This window comes from Heliangelus exortis, chromosome 2 (genome assembly GCF_036169615.1).
Source record: "Heliangelus exortis chromosome 2, bHelExo1.hap1, whole genome shotgun sequence".
Classification (NCBI taxonomy): domain Eukaryota; kingdom Metazoa; phylum Chordata; class Aves; order Apodiformes; family Trochilidae; genus Heliangelus; species Heliangelus exortis.
Window position 1 is genome coordinate 69,819,822 of NC_092423.1, and position 22,316 is coordinate 69,842,137.

Consider the following 22,316-nt stretch of genomic DNA (forward strand, 5'->3'; position numbering starts at 1 on the left):
TGGCTCTCATCTCAGAAATTCCAAGTCCTTTTCCTCAGGGCTGTTCTCAATCCATTCTCTTTCCAAACTTGTGCTTGGTCTTGCCCTGAACCAAGTACAGGACCTTGCACTTGGCCCTGCTGAAATTCATGGGGTTGGTATGGGCCCACCTCTCAAGCCTGTCAAAGCCCTTCTGGATGGCATCCCTTCCCTCCAGCATCTTGACCACACCACACCACACCACACAGTTTGGAGTCACCAGCAAGCTTGCTGAGGGTGCACTCAATTCCACTGTCCCTCTCCCTGACAAAGATGTTGAATAGCACAGGAGGAACTAAAGGCAGTAAGACAGAGAAGCTTGGTGGGCAACTGGCATCCAGCCAAGGTCAACTCACCACATCCACTTCCTGTGAAAACATCTTTACACTGAGCAGATGATGTTTTACACCCCATATTCAAAACCATACTTAGTTATTTCTCAAGTATTTAATCTCACACCAGAGAATTAGCAGCTAAACTTCCCTTAAAAAAAGGATACAGCAACAGGAAAGAGCACTGTAGGATTCAAACAGGTGTGTAGCAATATCCAGTCTCTTCGAATCCACGGACTGCTGGTTGTTGACCAAGGCCAGCTTGTGCAAGTGTGGAATAACAACTGTAAATACAGGAATAAGAACTTGAAATTGCTTTCTGTAGGCTTGTTTATCATTAAACAGTTGCTAATTGGCAATTCTCAGGCATCTGAAGCATTACACATCACTGTGGAATAAGAACTGCAAATAATGGTTTTTGATGGGACTATCATTGCAGATTTAACTGATCAACTTGAACTTGAAATAAAACTGTTATAAATCCATCTAAAATGAAAACATAGTAACAGTGTACAGAAAATATTTTGCAGCATTATTACTCTCTTGCTGCTACAATTGTCTTAAAAATGCTTCTATTTTATAAATACAGCTGATAAGCTAGTCACAGAGATATGCATATCAGAAATATTTGCTGGCTAGAGAGGAAGCTTATCTCATGAGCTTAAGCTGCTAAACAAGATGCCTGCAGTTGGGAGGCATGGTAGCTTCTTATGCTTTGTATACAAGTATATTTAAGACAATCTGAAAATTTACATTGCTTTTCTATGTGCTTTACATATCAGAGCCATGAAAAAAAAAATTTGTTAATCTGGATTCAATGAATTTTAAAATGCGTAAAACATCTGAAATTTATATGACAGGAGCGGGTGAAGCAATAAGGGAAGTGGGAGCAGGAAGCATTTTACACATCAGTTTAGAAAAAAAAAAAAGACAACTTCAAATTTTCTCTGCAGTTATGTGACCATTCCCCTCCAGTCCAGTGATGGTGTTCAGTATACACTGGTATGTTAAATTAAGTGAAAACTGTATCAGTAAAATCTTAAATATTGGAATGTACCAAACCCTGAAAACAAGAGTTTTCAGGCTTTTTATAAAACCCAGAAAGTAAAAAAAAAAAAAAGAAACAAACTTAAAAAAAAAAAAAAAAAATCAACATAATTGGCATACTATTAGCCTATTAGCTTTGGGACAGAAAGAGGGAAACTGTATTTTTCCCACTGATGCAACTTACATTCATCTCTAAATCTGGGCTCAGCATTAGGTCCGACTCTTCCAAATGTTTTTATGATTTCTGTATGCAGAGAATGTTGGTCTTGATATTGAGGATCTTCCAGGAAAGACGCCAGCTGCATTTTTACTCTTTCCAGAAGCTTAATTATTCCCAGAGAAATGAGAAGTGCACAGAAGAATTAAGATTCTAGCAGCTGCTATGGTTAGTTCTCACATGATAAACCTTGGAACTTCTATTAATCTATAATTTTTTTCTGACAGGATATTCCAAACTCTTTAATGCAGCTCTACATATAAAGACTAAAAAGTTCTAAAAATAACATTTTCTGATACATTTTGGAAGGCTGTATCACCTCTGTACTCCAAGGCTTATTATAATTAGTGCAATGGATACAGTATTTTTTGTGTGGTAACAAAACAGTATTCTTCCCAAGCTGATTATAGGCATGCATTCCAAGCTACAAAATTGTAACATCCATCTTCCAAGTACTTGTGAGTCATCACCGACTTCTTACTCACATTTCCTCAAACACATTCTTTTAGAGTATGTTGAAATTACAGGAAGAATGCAAGCTCTGCAAAAAGTTGTCAGGACTTTAAGAAGAAATTTGATTGTACAGTTACCAGATAAAACAAAACACAGTATTTCTATTGCTGCCCTGAGTGTCTGATTCTGATCTATAAGTGAAGTTCTACCATGGAAAAAAAACAGGTGGAAGTTTGCACATCTGTATCATCCTCCAGGATTTTCCAGTTATGTCACTATGATGTCTTTTATTGTAATCTTGGACACTGGGGTCTAAAACAGCAGATATAGCAGATTAATTATATAAGGTCATTATATAATGACAAGAGATTTCTAAAGTAGTTGAAAATCAAGGAGGATACCCCAAAGCAAATAAAATGGGACAACATATTGACATGTAAGTAACTGAATCCCACCATGACTTTCTGATTAGCATTTTAGAGTAAAGCTATTTTATCTGGAAATAATGGACTTAGATTTCTCAAATGCATTGGAGAATGCTCTAAAAAAAATTTTGAGCATAGGTTTTCCCATCCTCTAGCACAGACCTCCTCCTGTACATAAGCGGTTTCTTGTTTAGTTTGGTTTGATATTTAAACAGAAATGTCTTTATTAGATTTCTAGACTAATGAGGAAAAAAAAAAAAATCACCCACTTCTTATGCTACAGAAAAAACCAGCCTCACAACAGGTGTCTTACCTCTCTCTGAGTAACAGTTTCCATGATGGTCCCAAAAGCAGGAATTGTTGCAATCCTGACTGAACTACAACAGAAAAAATAGTCTTTAAGATATTAAACCTTAAGACTATAATTAACTAAAAATAAAACAAAATTTAAATATTAGTACTATAAGTTACATTAGTTTCTAGCAATGACAAAACAAAAAAAGCAGGCCAGGAAAAAGACAGACAGGATTAACTCAAGTCTCAATCTGAAACTCACAATTCAGGATCACTGGACAAGGTAACAAGGGCCGGAGCAACCCGCTTGTCAATTAAGGCTTCACTCATGCCTCGAAGAGTCAGCTGTAAACCAGTCAACATGCAATAAAAAATGGTTTGGTAAACTTGGAAGAACTGGGTTAGCTGTGACTGAGGATGGGCAGGCAGACTCTTGGGGTTTTTCTTGGTTTAGTCATCCACACAAGACATTAAAACATTTAAGACTCTATTCATGCTGCAGAATTTATTAGCAACAACCTGTTAGTGAGATTAGCAAAGCATCCCTCCTTAGTTTGAAAGAAATATCACATCAGAATCTCTGAGAAATTAAGTACTGCAGCTATCCACCAGAAAAATTAGATACAGCCAAAAATGCAGATGACATTTAATTTTCCAATAGTAAAGCTAACAGCACTACAGAAAATTTTAGGATCCAGCTTTCTGCTAGAAATGATCTGAGCAAATTTCAAAACTAAGATTAAATATAAAAAGCCATAAAAATTAAGTGGCATTGGTTTAATTTTTCTACTTAGAGTTTATCTGGCAGTTTTATCCAGTTTGGTTCTAGGTGTTGCACTAAACCTTTTAATTTACAAACAACTGAGTTGCTTTTCTTTATAACTAATTCAAGTTTTCAGCCAGAACAAGAAACAGAACTGATGGTTATTTCTTCCTCAGTATTAAGAGGGATGCCAGGTATACAAGACAGTCAGGAAACTTACATTTCAGGGTCACTGGAGAGAGTAATGAGAGCAGGAACAACTCTCTGAGCTACCAGAGTTTCATGTACCCCCTTCACCAACAGCTGAATGGTCGGAGCAGGGGGGTATCACAGGTGATGCACGGAAAGAGTGAGCACAGTATCATGGGAAGAAGAACGGCACAACCAAGAGAGAGAAAGAAAAAACACAAAAAGCAAACCAAAATTAGAAGCTAAGCAGATACTGCTACACTAGTGCTTCATATATGCAAAGGCATGAAGAAAGCTGAAGTGGTCTGGCAATCAGCACAAACCTGACAGATTCAACAACATGATGATATTTTCTCTATTTTCAGCTACTTTCAAATTCCAACTCTCAAAAGTTTAGCAATTATTATGTATTATAATGCAATTATATTGCTAATAGAATCATGTAATTTTACATACCATTATGTAACATTAAATACTAAAGCTATGCTAATTTGAGCTTGACAGCTTAATCTAAATGTTGTTTCTCACTAGGTGGCCTTGACATGCAAAATACATGTCTTTAGCTAGGTCATATGTGTGCACTTTTCCTGCACTGAGTGGTAACTTCCAGACCTTTTAGTGTGCCCAACAGCACCTTACCAGATGTCACTAAGCTTTCCTTAAAGTCATTCAGGACTGTTTTAGATTTAACTGCTGTCCAAGCAGTATGTATGCAAAATTTCCCACATTTGCCTTGCTGCTCTATGCAGGTAGAAAAAGGAGGATCTTTGGATTAGTCATGAAATGTATTTCACTTAGTCTTCCTGAAAACTAAGGAAGAGATATATTTGTGGCAATACATCCCAAACATAAAAAATTGAGGTAACAGTGGAATTTATTACCCATACATATATGGAAATCATTTGAATTTAGATGTTACCAGGTGCCATTTATGCCATCTAACTAGAAAAGGTTTTACATTCTGCTGTTTGAGCATTCCTGCTTTATAAACACTGAATGCAAGCATGGCCACACACGTGCACTGAATGTCTTGTGGCATTTCAGAAGACAGCTGGAGAAGGAAGAATGGGGAGAGAATTGTAAAGATGTGCAAGAACATTGCATTACTGCTGCAAAGCATCTGAAGGGGGAAACCTGCAACTTCCTATATTTGATATTCAGAAAGTATTAGGAATGTCAGTTCAACTATTCCATTTTAATATTAATACTTTCCATGGTTATTTACACTGCAACAACTTAAAGTGCTGACTGGTTGAGCTTATGGGCTACTCTTCAAGCAGCTGCTAAGGAAACAGCTTACTGCTTTCTCTGTGATGATTTTACTCTCACACACATTTACCAGCTTTCCCACTTACCAAAACAGAGAATGCTTAACATTTTCAATTTTAAGGAACTTCAGTTTTCTTTACATATCTCATTCTGAGAAAAACCTAGAGGTAATGTAGTGCTTTGAAAAAAAAAAATGCTTGGGATTTACACAATTAGCAAGCAATTTAGAACAATCTCAGCTGCATGACTATGTGGGCTGCCACACTTCCCATTATGGTAAAGCATGGTGAACAGAATTATTCTCTTACAGAAAATAAAGTATACTTTATAATTCAGCTGTCACTCCAACTGTGTTCCTAGCCTTGAACCTACACAGACCAACAAAGCTTACAACTCAACTATGAGCTTCATGTTCAAACCAGCAGCAATCAAATCTGTTTGCATCAACATCTAAATGGGAAACTACTGACTGAAATATTAACACAAGCAAGAGAAACTGCTGGATGGGGAAAGCCAGGTTAGCAGCATCTAAAGGCAAAGTGAGAGAGATGGCACAAATTTTTATCCTGTTTTGACTCCACTAGATTAATGTGTGATTGTTACTTATATATACTTATATATTCTTATATATAAGAGACCTTAAAAACCATTGCACAAATCTTCCTGTATTTGAAGGAGAGAAGTGGTACAATAGCTCCAAATCATTTCTGTGTCCTTCCAATCCTTAACAGGCTGTAAAGGTTTGGTATTGAAGTTTGGTATTGAAGCAGCAAATCATAGCAGCACGTGTGCTGCTGTACAGACCCCTGTGCTGCTCAGAATCTTGATAATTCTCATAGAACTGTCCTGCAGCTGACATATTCTTGATTTTATTACCTAATAGCTGGGCTTTCCCATTCAGCAGTCAGACTTCAGAAATTCCTTGAATGAAGGAATCTTCCAAAAGTAAAACCAACCATTACCTTCAAACAGATGACTCCCAAATTTCCATGTCACCATGTATAAATATGTATGCTAACGTATAAAAAAAGTGATAATACTACTTTCAAATGAGAAAAGTGTCTGCAACAAAGCTGCCAATGTTTTAGTAAAACCTTAAGTATGCTAGGAAACAAGCAGTCATGGCAGGGCACCTGGACTAGATGACCTTTGAAGGTCCCTTCCAACCCAAATTCTGGGATCTGTGAAACAGCGTGCAAGACTGTCAAAAAATAAACATAATTCAGCTGAATTCATAAAGAAACTGAAAATAAGACAACAACCTGTTATAACTCGAGGTCTTTCAAATGTTTGGCTGATGTTTATAAAAAAAGAGCTTAGTATTACAAATATAGAATGCAAGCAATGTTCTTGATAGAGTTAGGAAAAAAAAATAATAAACCCCACAAACAAAACAAACAAAAAAACCCCACCCCAAACAACTCAAAAATATTTCAAGGGTAACCAAAAATTGTCATCTCCAAAAACACAAGGCTGTATGTTTTCAACTCAAATCTCAGTAAGTCTTAAAGTGGCTGTTAAGAGCTTCATCTGCCACGACTTGCAGAGTTGCAAAGAACAGTAAGGGTTATGTTAAATGCTCTTTTTTTTCTGAGGGAGACTTGAGAAATACTTTTGCAAATAGATACAAGGTAGCAGGTCCACTGCAGAGCTATCCAAATGAGGTAAATGTGGAAAAAACTGTAAAGGTATAGAAAAAAAAAACGGAAAAAATCAATGGTCTGTTATTTATTGGATGCCATTAGAAATATATCTAAAAAAAAAAAATCCCATTGTTCAGCAAGTGCATAATTTCCCTGAGTTTTTGTCTGTGCCATTTTTAATGAACACTTGATGCAACAAATGCATAAAGGCATTATGTGGAAATAAAAGCAAACTTATTACTTAAATGGAACAGGTTTTATCATAAACAAATGATATATAGATGTTAGGGAAAAGATGAAGTTGTCACTATGTGGCAAGTAAAGTAAAAGCAAATTATTTTAATTTTAAAGTGAAAAAACCCCATAATTGGTTAAATTTATATTTTTACCATCATATTTGGATCCAAGGGCAACCATTTTAAGTTGCAATTCACCTGCATTATCTGAGTATACACAAAAAGTAATGAAAACCTGTAACCTGTGAATTAAGACTACTGATGAGGTGTTGTATAGCAAAAGTAAGTATTAAAACTCAGAGATATTTGTCTATTGTTATCTACAGACCTAAGCAAACACATTTGATGATGTATTTAATTGTGGTTTGAACAGTTTAGCAATGAAATGCGTTTTCACAGTTGGAAAATGTTCAGCATGCAATAATCAGAAGAGAACAATCAAGCAGCAGATCAAAGAACACACGCACAGCTACAACAGAAACAGCTTGTAAGTGGCCATTGACAAATTGCTCAATGAAAGATATGCTGTTGGCTACAGAACAGATATAGAAACAACTGCACAAAAACTACCTGCTCCATCACACAGTACACAACTTATTTAAGTAATTTGCAATTTTTAAGAATGTAGCAAGATCACATGAACAACTGTTGTTAAAAAAAATCATCTCTAGTCTTATGAAGTTGTAAAAAAGTTTAGATAAGGCTTACCTCAAACATTCTAGCAGCTGTACATCGAACAAGAGCAGATGTATGGACAACTCCATACCATAAGACAGTTAATAGCAGCTCATGGTAAGCTGGGTTTGCACTAAAAGAAAACAGTTGGGCGTTTAAAACAAAACAAAAAAATACCCCCAAATCCTGAATATGTTGTTGTTTGCCTACAAAACGTTGTCTCAAGGATCCATTGTTCAACAAATGTAAAACTCCCAACATCTATCCTCTCAGAGGGATTCTGAAGGACATGAAATATGTTACTGTCTAGAAAACATGCTGCATTTTGAAGTTGTTGGTTTTTTTTTTAAAAACACTTAATATAATTTTTAATAAATTAGGATAATGAACTGAGTGCAAATATATATTTAGAATGCATCATAAGACTACGCAAAACACAAAATTAATTTCCATTTTGTCTTCAGTGATTGATTTTTGTGGCTTATTTTGTTTGGTTTTCAGTTTCTTTTTTACACTTCGGAATTTTTTTTAACCACTAGTTTTTCATCTACAGATTAAAAGTTTAAATTTTGTGGAACACTAAGGAAAAAAAGGCAAGTATACCCTTTATTCACCCACAGCATCAAAGTGATTGGAATTACAGCCAGATTGGCAGCTTTTAATAAAAACTTCTAATATATTTAGAGCTAGTCAATTCCAAGGTACAGTCTTTACCCCAGTTCCACAAAGGAAGCTTTCAGGCTATCAAGAGGAGCATGGGACAGTGACAGCATGGTCATCACATCTTCTAAGAATCCAACCAACAGCTTGCGGTCTTCCTCCTGAAAGCAGAGTGAACAATGTTGAATGTTTAAGAAGCAGAGCTGTGGCTGTGATGACCTACAGCTGCAAAAGAGACAAACTGTAAATGAGAATAAACTAGATTTAGCCTCTAACACTCTTATTATGTACTTTAAAAATGTGGTTTAACAACAAGAAGCCTTCAAAGCAAACACAAGAAGGGACTGTGTTTCTGTATTTCATCAACTAAGCACATACAGGGACTGTTTTTCTCTATTTCATCAACTAAGCACATACTTGTGCATCAACTACTAAATTGCTTTACTAAAGAAACACTTAAGAGGAGGACTTAAGCACCTTCATGGCTGCTCACAGACCACTAAACATTTGCTATAATGAAATATTTCATATTCCTGTAAGCTCTGTATATGCCAGTTCATAACTGTAGGAGCGCTAAGCAGTATTATTTATGGAGTGTTTATTTTAGTACTAGGTAGCACTAAAATTTTAAGATTCCAACTATGCCTAAAATGGCAATTTACATGCTTATCTGTTACAGTTAATTTTGTAAATATATTTGCAGGGGTCACTGTTAAATGGCCAAGTATACATTCACGGAATAACAGTAGAGGTAGATGGCAGTTGTTTATGTTAGCAGTGGTGAAGATGCCAAATGCTGTTTTAAAATTTACTGAACTCTTATTTAAACACTGATGACTATCATCTAAATGTAGCAGACAACCTCACTAGAAAACCTTAGTGTTTACAGCTACCCACTTATTACCTTCAAAGCACAAAAGGAAAGCAAGTTTTCAAATAAAGCAGTCAAGGCTTCTTTGTGGAATAAATTACACATATTATTATATATTTAACAAAAAAACAGAAAAACAAACCTACCTGAATATAGCATGTAAGGACCCCTGTTGCATAGATAGGAACTGTTGCTTTTGTTAGCACTCCGTTACCTGCTGTGGAATCTAATGAAACATAATGAAGAAATAAAGTTTTACATATACATATGTGCATACATGTGTGTGCAATATATATTTTTGTATATATGGGGTAGACTTGCCAGACTTTATAGGTGCACAAAGAATGTGTATAGTTATATAAGCACACATACACACACGTGCTAAAATAAAGCTCAAGTGGTATTTGGATTTGAGATTGTACTTCGCACAAAGTTCTAAGTGTTGCATTCATATGAAGATCTGATTTTTAGCATTTCAGAGCAATGACAAATTTCAGAACTGCAGTCTGAAAATGTTATTTGTACAAGAGATTGACAGGGTTTTTCCAGTTCTGATTAACATAAACTTTTATATATTTACATGACTAAAAAGCTACTTACCTATGTTTTCCTCAGAGAGTCTTAAGATTTCCTGGAACTGAGGTTTTACCTATAGATAGGATGATGAATACCATTTAAGAAAACCTGTCACCAGTATCAATTGAGAAAAAAATTAAGAATAATAGGGGGAGGGGACCCCAACAAATCCACAACAGACAAAGGATATTTCGAAGATATAGAAAGAAAAAACACCTTTAAAGAGCTTTTACACAAATTTAAAGTATGACATAAGAGCATAAACATTTCTACTGAGTACCCATACTAAAGGTAGCAGTACTTAGCACTCCTGACACCAGAAATTGAAGTCTCTTGGCAATACACTTATTCAGGCTTTAGGGTTATATGGTTTTATACAGTAAACCAAGTAAAACATTTTTTACATGTAAAAACCAAGTTTTTTGTTTTATATCTTTGCTGTCCATTAAGTGCACATAGCTGTGATAATCAGTATCAAAAGAATTTGTAGAAGCAAGAGTTCTAAAGATAACTTCCAAGCAGGGAAAGCATTAATTTTAAGCTTCCAATCAAGCACATGCTGCAGTATTTAAGTACACCACAAACACTGTTCTGAAGAAAAAAAATTGCTAAATTACTAGAACAAGGATCTCTCACACTCCGTCCCATTCACAAAGAAAATATAAATAGAGTTTAAAGAAAAAATTCCTTCCTTGAATGAAGATGAGAAGGCCATTTGACATGCAAATATATATGGTCATATAAAGTGCAGGTATTCAGGTACACTGTAAATATAGCGAATATGTATTATCAATATACTTTTTTTTTGTGAATATTTGAGGTAACTTCTTACCTTAGTGTTCGTAAAAATTTTCCCGAATGTCCTACAAAGTCTCCAGAAAAATCTAGAAAACTCATGGACACAGGCAGTTGATGCTACATTGATCTTGCCAACTATTTCTATAAGCTGTGGTAGCCTAAAAAAAAGTCAGGAAACAAAAGGACATTAAGGAATACGCCAATATTTTGTTTCTCTTCAGTTATTTGTGTAGAGATTTATTGTTAATTTGAATAAATACACATACACACAGAGACAACAGTATTACTTTTAATAAAATTATCTGTATGGTCTGTACAATTTCTGAGCCTTGAAGAAAGCAAAGGTGTAAATGCCAGAAAGGTCTGACCTACATTTTCAAACACCTGTTATGGCAAAAGAGTCTATTTCATGAGATATTCAGAATATAAGAATCTTCAATATGGAGTTGACTATACTATTGCAAAGATGAAGGAAACATTTTTCTAAAGTAGTTACCTACACATCCTGATAGATAACTGCTACTTTCTGATTAATTAAAGTAAATTCAGTGTGGCAATTAAAGTGCACCTCTTCCTTTTTAATAACTATTACACAAAATCATACTTAAAATCGTTAAAGTTTAATAATTATTAAACATAACCACACCTAAGGACTATTAATTTTAATACTTCTGAAATTAAAAACCATAAGATACAAATTAACTCACAGTTGGTTGACTACCCATAGCAGTGTCTCCCAGCCTGTGGTACCCTCGTGTTCTAGCTGATAATCATACAGCTGCAACAACACTGCTAATTGTTCACGACTCCCGATGATGATGGCCACATCCTGAAGAGGTGACACGGGTCTGGGGAATCTGGTGACTGTCACAGTAGAGAACAAGCAGTCACGAGAAGAACATGAAAATACCTTGGAGGTGATGCCAGTAAAGATAGTTAACAAAGTCTGAAACTCTTTGTGTAAGGTTATCAAACTGCTTTTTAAATGCATCTCTGAAGAGATTACATAATCCCCACTGAAGACAAAATGCTGGTACAGGGAGATTATGGAATTATTATCGCCAGGACATATTCCCCAAGGGCAAATCTTGCCTGACCAACCTAGTGGCCTTTCTATGATAGACTGACTGCATCAGTGAACAAGGGAAGTGCTATAGATGCCATCTAGCTGGTTTTTTACATGGTCCTTCTTTCTGAATAAGTGAACTATGGACTTGATGGTCCTCTTGGTGAATAAGGAATTGGCTGGATGGTCACATCCAGAGAGTAGTGGTCAACAATTCCATGTCCAGAAGGAGACTGGTGATGAGTGGTGTCCCTCAGGTGTCTGTGTTGGGGCCAGCACCCTCAGCAAGTTTGCAGATGACAGTAAAATGAGTGGTGTGGCTGACACCTGAGGGACAGAATGCCATCCAGAGAGATGTGGACAAGCTTGAGAAGTGGGCCCATGTGAACCTCATGAGGTTCAACAAGGCCAAGTGAAAGGTCCTGAACCTGGTCAGGAGAACTCCCGGTATCAATAGAGGCTGGGTGATGAAGGGATGAGGAGCAGCCCTGAGGAGAATGACTGGATACTGGTGAAGGAAAAGCTCAACGTGAGCCAGCTCAACATGAGCAGGTCAAGAGAGGTGATTCTGTCCCCATACTCTGGTCTCGTGAGACCCCACTTGGAATACTGTGTCCAGCTCTGAAGCTCTCAGGACAAAGAAGAGCTTTGTCCTCTGCTGGTGGAGAGAGTCCAGAGGAAGGCCCTGAAGATGATCAGAGGGATGGAACACCTCTCGTGTAGAGGACAGGCGGAGAGTTGGAGTAGTTTAACCTGGAAAAGACTTCTAGGGAGACCTTACTGCAGGCTTTTGGTACTTCAAATGGTCTTACAGAAAGATGGGACAGAAATTTTAGCATGCCTGTTGGGATAGGTCCCTCATGAGAGGGAATGGTTTCAAACTGAAAGGGCAGATTTAGACTGGATATTAGGAAGAAATTCTTTAGTGTGAGGGTGGTGAGACACTAGCACAGGTTGCCCAGGGAAGCTGTAGGTGCCCCATCCCTGGAAGTGTTCAGGGACAGGTTGGATGGAGCTTTGAACAAGCTCTGTCTAGTGCGAGGTGTCCCTGCCCATGGCAAAGGGGTTGGAACTAGATGATCTTTCAGGTCACTTCCAACCCTAACCATTCTATGATTCCAAAGAGCATCATGCAGATTTACAGTAGACTTACTTGCAAGCAAGGTTTTCTGAATTGTATTGCTAAAGTTAAATAATTAAACTTCTCCAACCTTTACATAAAAAGCTCCTTCCTCAGACTCCTTAAATATTTGAACTACCAGAAGAGAAGAATTTACATGTAAAAAACAAGACCTCAGAAAAATTCTAGACCATCAAGTACCTGGAGATTGAAAACCTACTACAATGGCATTGTTTTCATTATTCTTAATTAATTTAAAGCACATTTAAAATTATTCAGCAATAAATTTAAGCAGTACCAATTTCATCTTTCCTACTGCAAAATTCAACAAAGCAAGCTTGTAGTTGCTGCAATGTTAATGGATTAGTGGAAAAGTACATGATATTTTTTTCATCTACTTTAATGCAGGAGCAAACTGTCAAACTAGGCTAAAGCCTTAAGTTTTTTAATTCCTTGTTAAAGTATTAGCCCTATTTAAGCAGCGGCCACTGAGGGTAAAAGTGCTCATCTTCAAAGGACTCAAGTCAGATGAACAAGTTTTATCAGAGCATTTTTAACATTTTCACATTAATATTGTGCAATCATGTACCACTGGCTACCTTCCAAAGTCACCTTTCTTTGCATCTTCTCACACAGCACTATTATCACCACGTAGCAGGTATTAACAATAATATCTTTATTATTTATCTTTATTTATAATATCATCATCTTGAGCTATTACTGGCTATTAAAAGAATCTATTCTTCAGAAACCTTTAAGAATTCAAAACTGAGGATTGCTTTGTTTTCTCAAAAGTTACTTTCAAGCAGTAAAGAGAAACAATGAGAGATGAAATAAACTTTTTTGGTGATAATGAGGTCTCTCAAGTGTAGAAATGGGTGGGGAAAAGGAAGCATTATTTAAGGATTTGTCAGGAGAAATGAATATGAAGAAAAGCCAAGCCATTTAAGAGTTAAATCAGAAAGCAAAATAATTTTTTTCCACAATATTTATGCCGTGTACTAGGACAACAGAGTATTTCTTTGCAAGACCAACTGGATTACATAAAACTTTGCCACTGGGCACAAAGAAGCCATTTTGCCTGTAACACTGGCAAGTAAATAAAAGAATAAAAAGATAGCATTTAGTTCCCCTTATTCTGCTGCTAATCACTACTTCATAAATATTCATGATTTGGATATTTTTTCTTCATCAATAATCTGATACTTGTAATTAGGTACGTATCTGATAAGCCTTCATGTCAGACTGATTTCTTTTGTAGGAATGAAGTGGGAAGAAAGAAGGTAGAAAGATGTTTTCCCAGAAAGGGAAAAACAGAGCAAATAGAATTTGACAAGTCAAGACAAATCTTCCTATGCTGGAATCTGCTATTAAAAATTACAACAAAAAAATTCTGTCAATTCAGCAACATTAAAGTAAGAAAGAAAAGTCAAATCATGACAGAGGTTCCCTGGATTTCTTTCTCTATACTTGCTATATATGAAAATACAGGATACAGAATAGGTGGATTAAAAATAAAGGTTCGGGGACACAAACTTCAATCATTATTGTACAGATAGGATATAAAAAACTAAAGCTTATTCATCAATTCTGCAGCTTATGTTTATGAAGTAACCTCAAAATACAAACAAATGCCAAGTAAAAGTGGACTTTTTCCTGAAAACAAATTTTCCTGAAATTCTTCCTTTGCAGTTAACAATGATTTTAAATTTGTGACCAAATTACACTGAAGTTTATAAAAGTTCCACATTTACCTTCTATTTGTGGCACTTCTCCCTGAAGTTTAGCCTTGCTTGTGAAAGGTGCATTCTGTAGCACCAGTGCAAACAGTGAAGGGATCAATGACTGCAGAGCAGACAGATACATGTGGAGCTTATGTTCATCTAAGCCATGTTCTCCTTCCTGAAACAAAACAGGACATTTAATTAAAACTTTTGGTTTGGATGATCTGTTGCTGAGGAATGTATTCCCTAGTGAGACATCAACACATCTGCAATGAAATTCGACACAAAGCCATTAACTATAAAATAATTTATCTTAACCAGAAGCCTGTGTCACCATCACAATTCCCTTGTCACCCTTAAGTCACTACTCAAAACATTAAAGCAATATAGCCTTTGGCATCTAGTAGTTCATGTTAATGAACTTACTGATATTCAGAAGGAACATTTTTTCAGCACATTTTGGAAATGTGAATCCCTGGTCTCAAGAGACCAATGCATCTAAAAACTGAATAAACTAGTTGCTTGTACTCTGAAAATATGTGCCTCTGTGAAGTGTGTTAGATTGTTCTTCCAGCCCTTTCTAGACACCTAGCAAATCAAGTTGCAAAGGACCTAACTCATTCAATTCTATTTTTTATGTTGTTGTTTTATTAAAACTTTATTAAAAACTACGCTATGTGACACTCAAATTGTTTATAAGTATAGGGCAAATGCATTCAGATTAACAGATAACATCAAATAACAGTCCCAAGCAAACATTTTCTGAACTGCACTTTAATTATTGGGCTATAAAGCAAAACACTGTTAAAGAGAAGTATGGGTTTTTTGGGTTTTGTTTTCAGTTACTTTTTTTCTGTTCTTCCAAAGGATGAGACAGAATCACAAAAATCTCCAGAAAGTTTCCCCCCCATAGAATATTAATTACTTATATTTTTGTATTTTTTTAAAAAAGCCTTCATATGTAATCATGATACAAATAAAATTTTCCAATATAGAAACAGCTGAACACATACCCTGAGCAATTTTTCGATTTTATTAAGCAGTGTAGGTATAAGATGGAACTGTAGATTTCCCAGTTCTGTTGTCCAGGCAGCATAAGCAGGTAAAAATACCTGATGTGTTGCACTAACTACACGTTCTGAAGGGTCTCCCAAAGCTGAAAGCAGCAGTTCAAAACCCTGGCAGAAGACAGTAAAGAATGCAATTATTTTCCTAAAATTCATGCTTCGGTTTTCCCACAGAAAATATGCAGACTAGAAAAAGATTATAATCTATTTTTAAAACTTTACATTAACAAACATAAAACAAGGTAGTACGTGGGGGGCATTTCAACAGATGTTCCCACCACATCTACAAAGTTAAAATAGCATGTGCTTGAATGATCCTGGTAGTATTTCTCTACAGTCAAGTTATCAGAATCAACACAAACACATTCTACCATTCTGCCTTCAAAGCATCAAAGACAGGATTAGAAGGTCTTAATTTTCACTTACCTGAAACATTATTAGGCAGAAGTAAGTTCAGCTACAAGTAGGCTTTCTTATAGTAGACAGATTTCTTTTAGCAAGTTGTGATATGAAACTGGCTAATATTACCAGGTGAGCAGCAATGAAGTGTTATGTACTTGAAGGCAAACTGAGTGATTAGAAAAGCTTCTCTATGGGGCTTATACCTAAGCTTCTAATGATACTTTGAAGCATTTGTTTTCTTTTTGGACTTGGTGATAAAATAAAACCAAGTCATATAAACCACCGAATTTCTACAAATATCTGAAAAGATATAGTAAAAATGCATCAAGTTATGCATCCCCCATTCATAACTATAGAAGAAATAACTATAGAAGACATTTTATCCATACAGAATCTAAACTAAATTTTACCTGTTGATATTTGTCAGGGTCATCAATATATCCCATAATTATGCCAAGGCTTTTGATTACAGCTTCTCGTACCAAATCTGCCTTATCTTCCATTAGCATTTGCTGCAGCATGGAAAGTACTAATGAACTACGAATTTCCTTCTGTTTGAAAACAAGGAAAATACTTGTTAAAATCAAATGAAACAAGAAACACAGGTTTATATCAACTTTCAGAAATAATTTGCCCTTCTACTAGTGCTCACAAAATTCCTTCCTACAACCACAGATCTCTATGAATATTACGCATGCAGTTTCCAAAATTAAAAGATGAAGATGACTTAAAATAAAATGCCAGCAGCCTCATTAGATTGCCTTTTGTTCTACTAAGCACAGAGCTCAAGTCCTTTATTTCATATAGAAACAAAAAATAACAGCAAAAACCACTATACAGAATGTTTAATTACTGCATTGCTAAACTGAAGAAGTGGGCTTTAATTTGGGTTACTTTTTTCTTCCTCTTAAGCTTCAAAATCCCAGTTTGCTAATGACTTAATTTTGCTGGTTCTTCTGACTAGCAGCACTCTTCACGTAACACTCCAGTGTCTGATGAACTTTATTATGGGGTGCCAATTCTTTTTTTGGAGATTATTTCCTTTAATCGGTCCTAACCTAACATAAACCTTCATTTTTACTGAAACACACTGTTTTTCAAGACATTTTATAGCTTATTAGAAAGGAATACAGTTCAATCTAGCTAGCTCCTTCTTAATGTCATTAACTGAATCTTACACACGTGATATAAAGTAGAAGACAACATCACTGTCTCTGCATAACATACACACTTGAAAATATTTTAAATTAAAGGGGATCTTTACATTATGCAACAGATTTTCACCTCGCTTTCACTAGCAAAGATATTCAGAGTCAGCAGTAACACTTACTGGAAGGTAAGGTGCTAGAGCTCCACAGGATTCTGCTACCAGTAGCCGTCTCTCTGGGTATTTGTGGTTGATCTGGTAAAGAAAAAAGAGAATGGCTATTTGCTTTGCAGTAACCAGAATTCAAATTGTGGTTAGAATGAACTGCAATGGAGGGCTATGTCTGCACTTCTTAGATAAACACTGACTGTGCCCATAGATGTTGTACATGGGTACTAAGCAGCCTCCAGTTCTTGCACTGAGGCATTTGCAAGGCAGATACAGCCTTCACTGGTTGCCCTATAAAACACAGCTTATTGTAAGAGAAGAATTGGAGAAGTATGTATGTATGTATATGCAGTGAAAAGAAGAGTGGAAAGCAGCCTATGTATGGGCTGCTGTATTCTAAAGAACATGAGTAACTTCTGAGCTGGCATGTCAAGAAATACTGTCTTATGTAAGCCCTTCAGGAACTCTGTTCTTCTCAGAGCTACACAAGTGCCCTCTAGTGCTCTGAGCCAACTCGTGTAGCAGAGCTGCTGGGGTCTTGCTGAGCAATTAGGGTCAAAAGAAGACAGATGTACTAAGCCAACAAGTGCTTCCATACTACTAAAGTTCTGCTCTCAAGTCCAGCATAAACACATCACACCTCTAAAATGTGACTGAAAACAACTCCTGTTCCTAAGAGTCTCTTGATCCTGTGCTACATCCCCTTCCACTCAAAGCCCATTCAAAATTCTGCCTGATAAATTTATTGACACTTCAGAACCAGGTTTACATCCTTTAATAGCCAGTGTAATAGTTGTACAATGACCTGACCACTGATGTAGTATTAATGCCTTCAAGTTCACCACTGTCCTGATCTGAAATCACCAAGAACTCTCTCAACAATGAAGCATGGAAAAGATAATTTGAAAGAGACTCCAATGAACAAATCATGAGCCTCAGAACTAAACTGAAGTCTCAAGCATGGGAGAATGTTTCTTGAGTGTGTCCATCATCAGTAAGGCACCTGTAACAGTTTCTAGAAATTTGGAGATTTCACATACGAGAAACATTATGGGCTTGCTACAGGCTGCTTTAGTATCCAACGTAATATTCACTGACGTATAGGATACTTTTATACTTATCATATATATCAACTAATGTGCCATCTTTCCAAATGCAAATTCCTTACTGGTTACAGAGATCATTTTGCCTCCTGTGGCCCTGCCTACCCAAGGAAAACAGCAAATACTAGTTTCCAACTGATTTAAGTGGACTGTCAAAGCAATGTAAGTATCACCTCTGATATTACAAAGGTATATTGGCACACTGGAGAACAAAGACTCAAATTTCTGGAAGGTTTGTGCTCAGGGAAGATTACTAGTCCTTGGATCTATAAACATAACTGTAAAACATTTATTATGATTTGTTTTCCTTTTGTCTTTAATAAGCAGCAGCACAATCTTGGAAGCCTGGTCACTAAGTTCTGAGGGAACTTCTAGCATTCACAGAGCTTTGATCTAAAATCAGATAAGCCAGCTACCAAATTCTACCTATGGAAGACCAGGTAGAAAGATCACAACTACTAGTCTGATAGCTCAGAGCTCCAGAATGTGTGGATTAAAATGCCGAATCTTCTGAGAGCCCAGTCCTTTGCATCTGTAAATAGATTCTGGTTGGAGACAACTGCGTGGTCATGACTAACGCATCTACTTAGAAAAGGTAAAAATTATGGGTAATTTTGAGTTCCTTTGACCAACTCGGTCTTGTGACAATGAGATTCAGACTGTATTTTGATGGATCAAAGAATGACCTGGTTTCAGTACAGCAATCAAAGTCTGGTAAACTGCATTAACACATGCATGATGACATATGGGTTGGCAGCCTGATAGGCTGTAACGTTACTGCTGGACTGGTTTTTCTTTTGCATCAGCAATTAGCAAGAAACTAGTATGAAAAAAATGTGCTGTTCTTGAGGAGTTTTTTAAACACTGTTTCAATTTCATGAGGACTAAGAAAACAAGGTGTGCTTCATTTTGTGTTCAACTATACTGCTACCAGTCTACAAGTCCTTCATTTAATCAACAGATATACATATACATATAAGCACAAAAGCTGAACATAATAAGTACTTCCACTGTCAGAAAGCACTGAGACTATTAAAGCTTAGACTTTAGTGTGAAACACAGATGGTTGAGTTATGTAAGAAACTGTAGACATTTATCAGACCAGGAAGACTGTGCCATTAAAGCAAGCATTACCAGTCTGTCATGGCTTAGTTATTCACTTTTAGGCAACAATGAATTTCCTCTTTTCCATTACTGTAGGAAAAAAACATGCAATTTCAAGTAAACACATTTTTCTGTATCTGTGCCTCAGACAAAACAGTAAGAGCATTTTAACCTGGATTTTCAGTTATTTCTGTTGATTTATAATAGCTGTGGAAAAGGTCACTGTGATTCTAGCTGTTACATTTAAACTTCAGACTGATTTTACAGGTGTAAAACATTGCTTGTCTACAGGGCACTTATTTGTGACTGCTTTGATCTTTCATTTTCTGTTTAAGAATTTCAGCTATCTAAAGAATGGATGCTGCTCCAGAGATATAAAAATCAGTGAATGAAATCTTTGAATGAAAATAGATTTTCAACTGTTTGAAAATTACAGTACAAATTACAAAGGCACCTACCTGGCAATAGCTTAGGCAACACTGAAAATGAACAGGTGCATATCTACAATTCAATACAGTCACATGCATGTGATTAATTAGAATCTTCAGATTAGATTCTTCAGATTCTAATTTGTCTTTGATAAATTTCCTGCTTCTGAGTTCTTTTGAATGTTATATAAAACTATAAATAATGAGAACAAAGAACATCCACATATCTTTCTGAAAAATACTTTGAGCTGCCATTCATCAAAAAACAAAAAAATTTTCTCATCAAACAAATCAAACTTGACATCTATGAATTTTTAACTAATTTTCCAGGGTAAAGCACAGAATAATCAGTTACCTGTTCCCAGCACTGCGGTAAAAGCTCAGCTTCTACACGTGTTGGTCCAACGTGTCGGGCAAATGCCACACACCCAGTCAGTATCATCTGTCTGAAAACATAATTTGAAGTTTTAATTTGTTTATAAAGTAATATTCTATAATGTATAGAATTTATACTTTAAGCTACGAAAAGCAGATGCTGCCAGGCAACAGGCAATTGTATATAGTCAAAATTTTACACCACACACTGAATTAATATATGAATCTTAAATTGAAAGCCATTACTGTCCCCACTCCTTGCAGAAGGGGTTGGACTAGATGAATGCTAAAGGTCCCATCCAACCCAAACTATTCTACGATTTTATCTTGTTTTCTACTTAATACACCTTTTTTAGAAATTTTGTAGACATAGAGATGCACTTAAAATTTCAGTTAAATTTTACTTAACTGTCATTTGCAATATTTTACCTTTTATTTATTGATTGTTTACCTTGCTGATATTTTTACTTTAACTTTTTCTCCTTTTATAGGACTGAAATTATACCAAATCTGCATGCAATCAACCAGTTATTTAATTTTAGTGCTTATATCAAAATTAAAATAACTAGTCTCAAACGATAATTCATGGACATTTTCATTTTATAACCTCTACAGTAAGATTAGGACACCACTAGGAATTTGTTTGCTATTGCTTTGTGGAAGATAAGACAGAATTAGTATACTACCATTTTAGTGTCAAGCCTAAACTCCTGAGTATTTAATGCAGCCAGTATGCCCTTAAGGTTGAAAGGCAGAGATTCTGCTGGTTATTTCTTTAAAAAATGATACATATATATCTATATATATATATAAAGAAAGACTCATTCACTTTCAGAATATTTTCAAGGAGAGGTAGGAAAAAGTTTATTCATAAGATTTTTTTACCTCAACCTTCTTTAGGCCAAAAATATGAACAAGCTCTTTGGTATTGTATTGTGAGGTTTTCTGGTTTTTTTTTTCCCTCTCTACCATATCTAGAACTAGACATGTTATCAAGGTAAAAACACTGAGGGAAAGTAAAAATGCAATTACTAGTGATGACGATACGGAGACAATGGCCTGTGGAAATTCTGAGTTCTACAATAAAGAAAATAGATCCTTGAATGCCTGTCTTTGGTTCTACATGCTGCATCTAGCAGAAGAGCTAGGCAACAAAATACACTTTTATCAGATATGTAAAAAACAAATAGCAGAGCACAGTAACCCTTAAAAATCTTCTGCATTAGAAATGTGGAAAACCGAATTTTTTTTTTAAACCAAAACTTCTCAAAAAGTTCCATGAAATATAAAAATTCACTCAGATTTCCTTCTGCCTTTCCTGTAAGTTAGGGAACTTTTAAGATACTATAAAAATATTTTTAAGATAATAATTTACATGTTACTGTAACCATCTTAAAAGTATATGACAACAGTAAGTATTCCAGGGGAAAGAAAGATCGTAAAGATCTCAACAAGAGGACAGTGAAAGAAAAATTTTAACGCAAAGCTGTTATGATAATTGCAGTCTGGGTTGGTTTTGAGAAAAAATGCTTTCTAGTTATTGTCATAATGATCTCTTTTGTTAGGAAGATGCTGAGAATGCATTCCTCAAAGAGCTCTCTCCAGGTTATACACATATGATCACTTAGGAACACAGAACAAAGATGTATGATTCAGCAGAACAGTAGTTTGCTTCATGGGTACAGAAACCAAAGTGAAATCAAGAATCAGAGCAGAAACACAAAGTAGAACAGACATAATTTAACACTTCTAAATCCTTTCTAAATGTGACAGAAAGTGACTGCAAGCACTGGTAAGCAACCTAATCTTATATTTTGTTCTTTCATCACTCCTAAACGTTATATTATAAACTATATTAGAATTTTCCTTCATATTTCAGGAAGTTGCGTGTGTTCTGTAAGATGTGTTGTCATATGACTGATGAAAAGTCATCCTAGATACACTAAGCTTAATGTATTTTAGCTTCTTTTCATTAAGAATGCTGCTTCTGAAAACATCACTCCAAAATCTTCCAGTTGACATTTTGTAATACGTTTTAACCTTGTCCTAAAAAGACCCCAACATTCATCTGACTTCTTTATGGCTCCTTAGTTTCCAAAACCAACACAGGTGTCCAAAAAGAAGGTTAGAAATAGCTACACATATT

At 35.8% G+C, this 22,316-nt stretch overlaps 1 protein-coding gene across 6 annotated transcripts in view; it reads right to left on the reverse strand.

Annotated features, from left to right (window-relative positions):
• RELCH (RAB11 binding and LisH domain, coiled-coil and HEAT repeat containing) overlaps positions 1-22,316 on the reverse strand; it is a 72,735-nt gene that overhangs the window by 13,500 nt on the left and 36,919 nt on the right. For 3 of the 6 annotated variants that reach the window (XM_071736612.1, XM_071736615.1, XM_071736616.1), the window contains 15 exons: positions 20,151-20,241; positions 17,176-17,247; positions 16,256-16,396; positions 15,390-15,554; positions 14,407-14,554; positions 11,174-11,330; positions 10,501-10,624; positions 9,693-9,741; positions 9,239-9,318; positions 8,276-8,382; positions 7,595-7,694; positions 3,770-3,852; positions 2,806-2,869; positions 1,582-1,720; positions 518-634 (listed from right to left, as the gene is read on the reverse strand). In XM_071736612.1, coding sequence (XP_071592713.1) covers positions 518-634; positions 1,582-1,720; positions 2,806-2,869; positions 3,770-3,852; positions 7,595-7,694; positions 8,276-8,382; positions 9,239-9,318; positions 9,693-9,741; positions 10,501-10,624; positions 11,174-11,330; positions 14,407-14,554; positions 15,390-15,554; positions 16,256-16,396; positions 17,176-17,247; positions 20,151-20,241 — 1,637 coding nt within the window. Of the gene's footprint in view, positions 1-517; positions 635-1,581; positions 1,721-2,805; positions 2,870-3,048; positions 3,132-3,769; positions 3,853-7,594; positions 7,695-8,275; positions 8,383-9,238; positions 9,319-9,692; positions 9,742-10,500; positions 10,625-11,173; positions 11,331-14,406; positions 14,555-15,389; positions 15,555-16,255; positions 16,397-17,175; positions 17,248-20,150; positions 20,242-22,316 lie in introns of those variants that run through there. The other 3 variants (XM_071736613.1, XR_011724400.1, XM_071736614.1) reach the window with 3 other exon arrangements.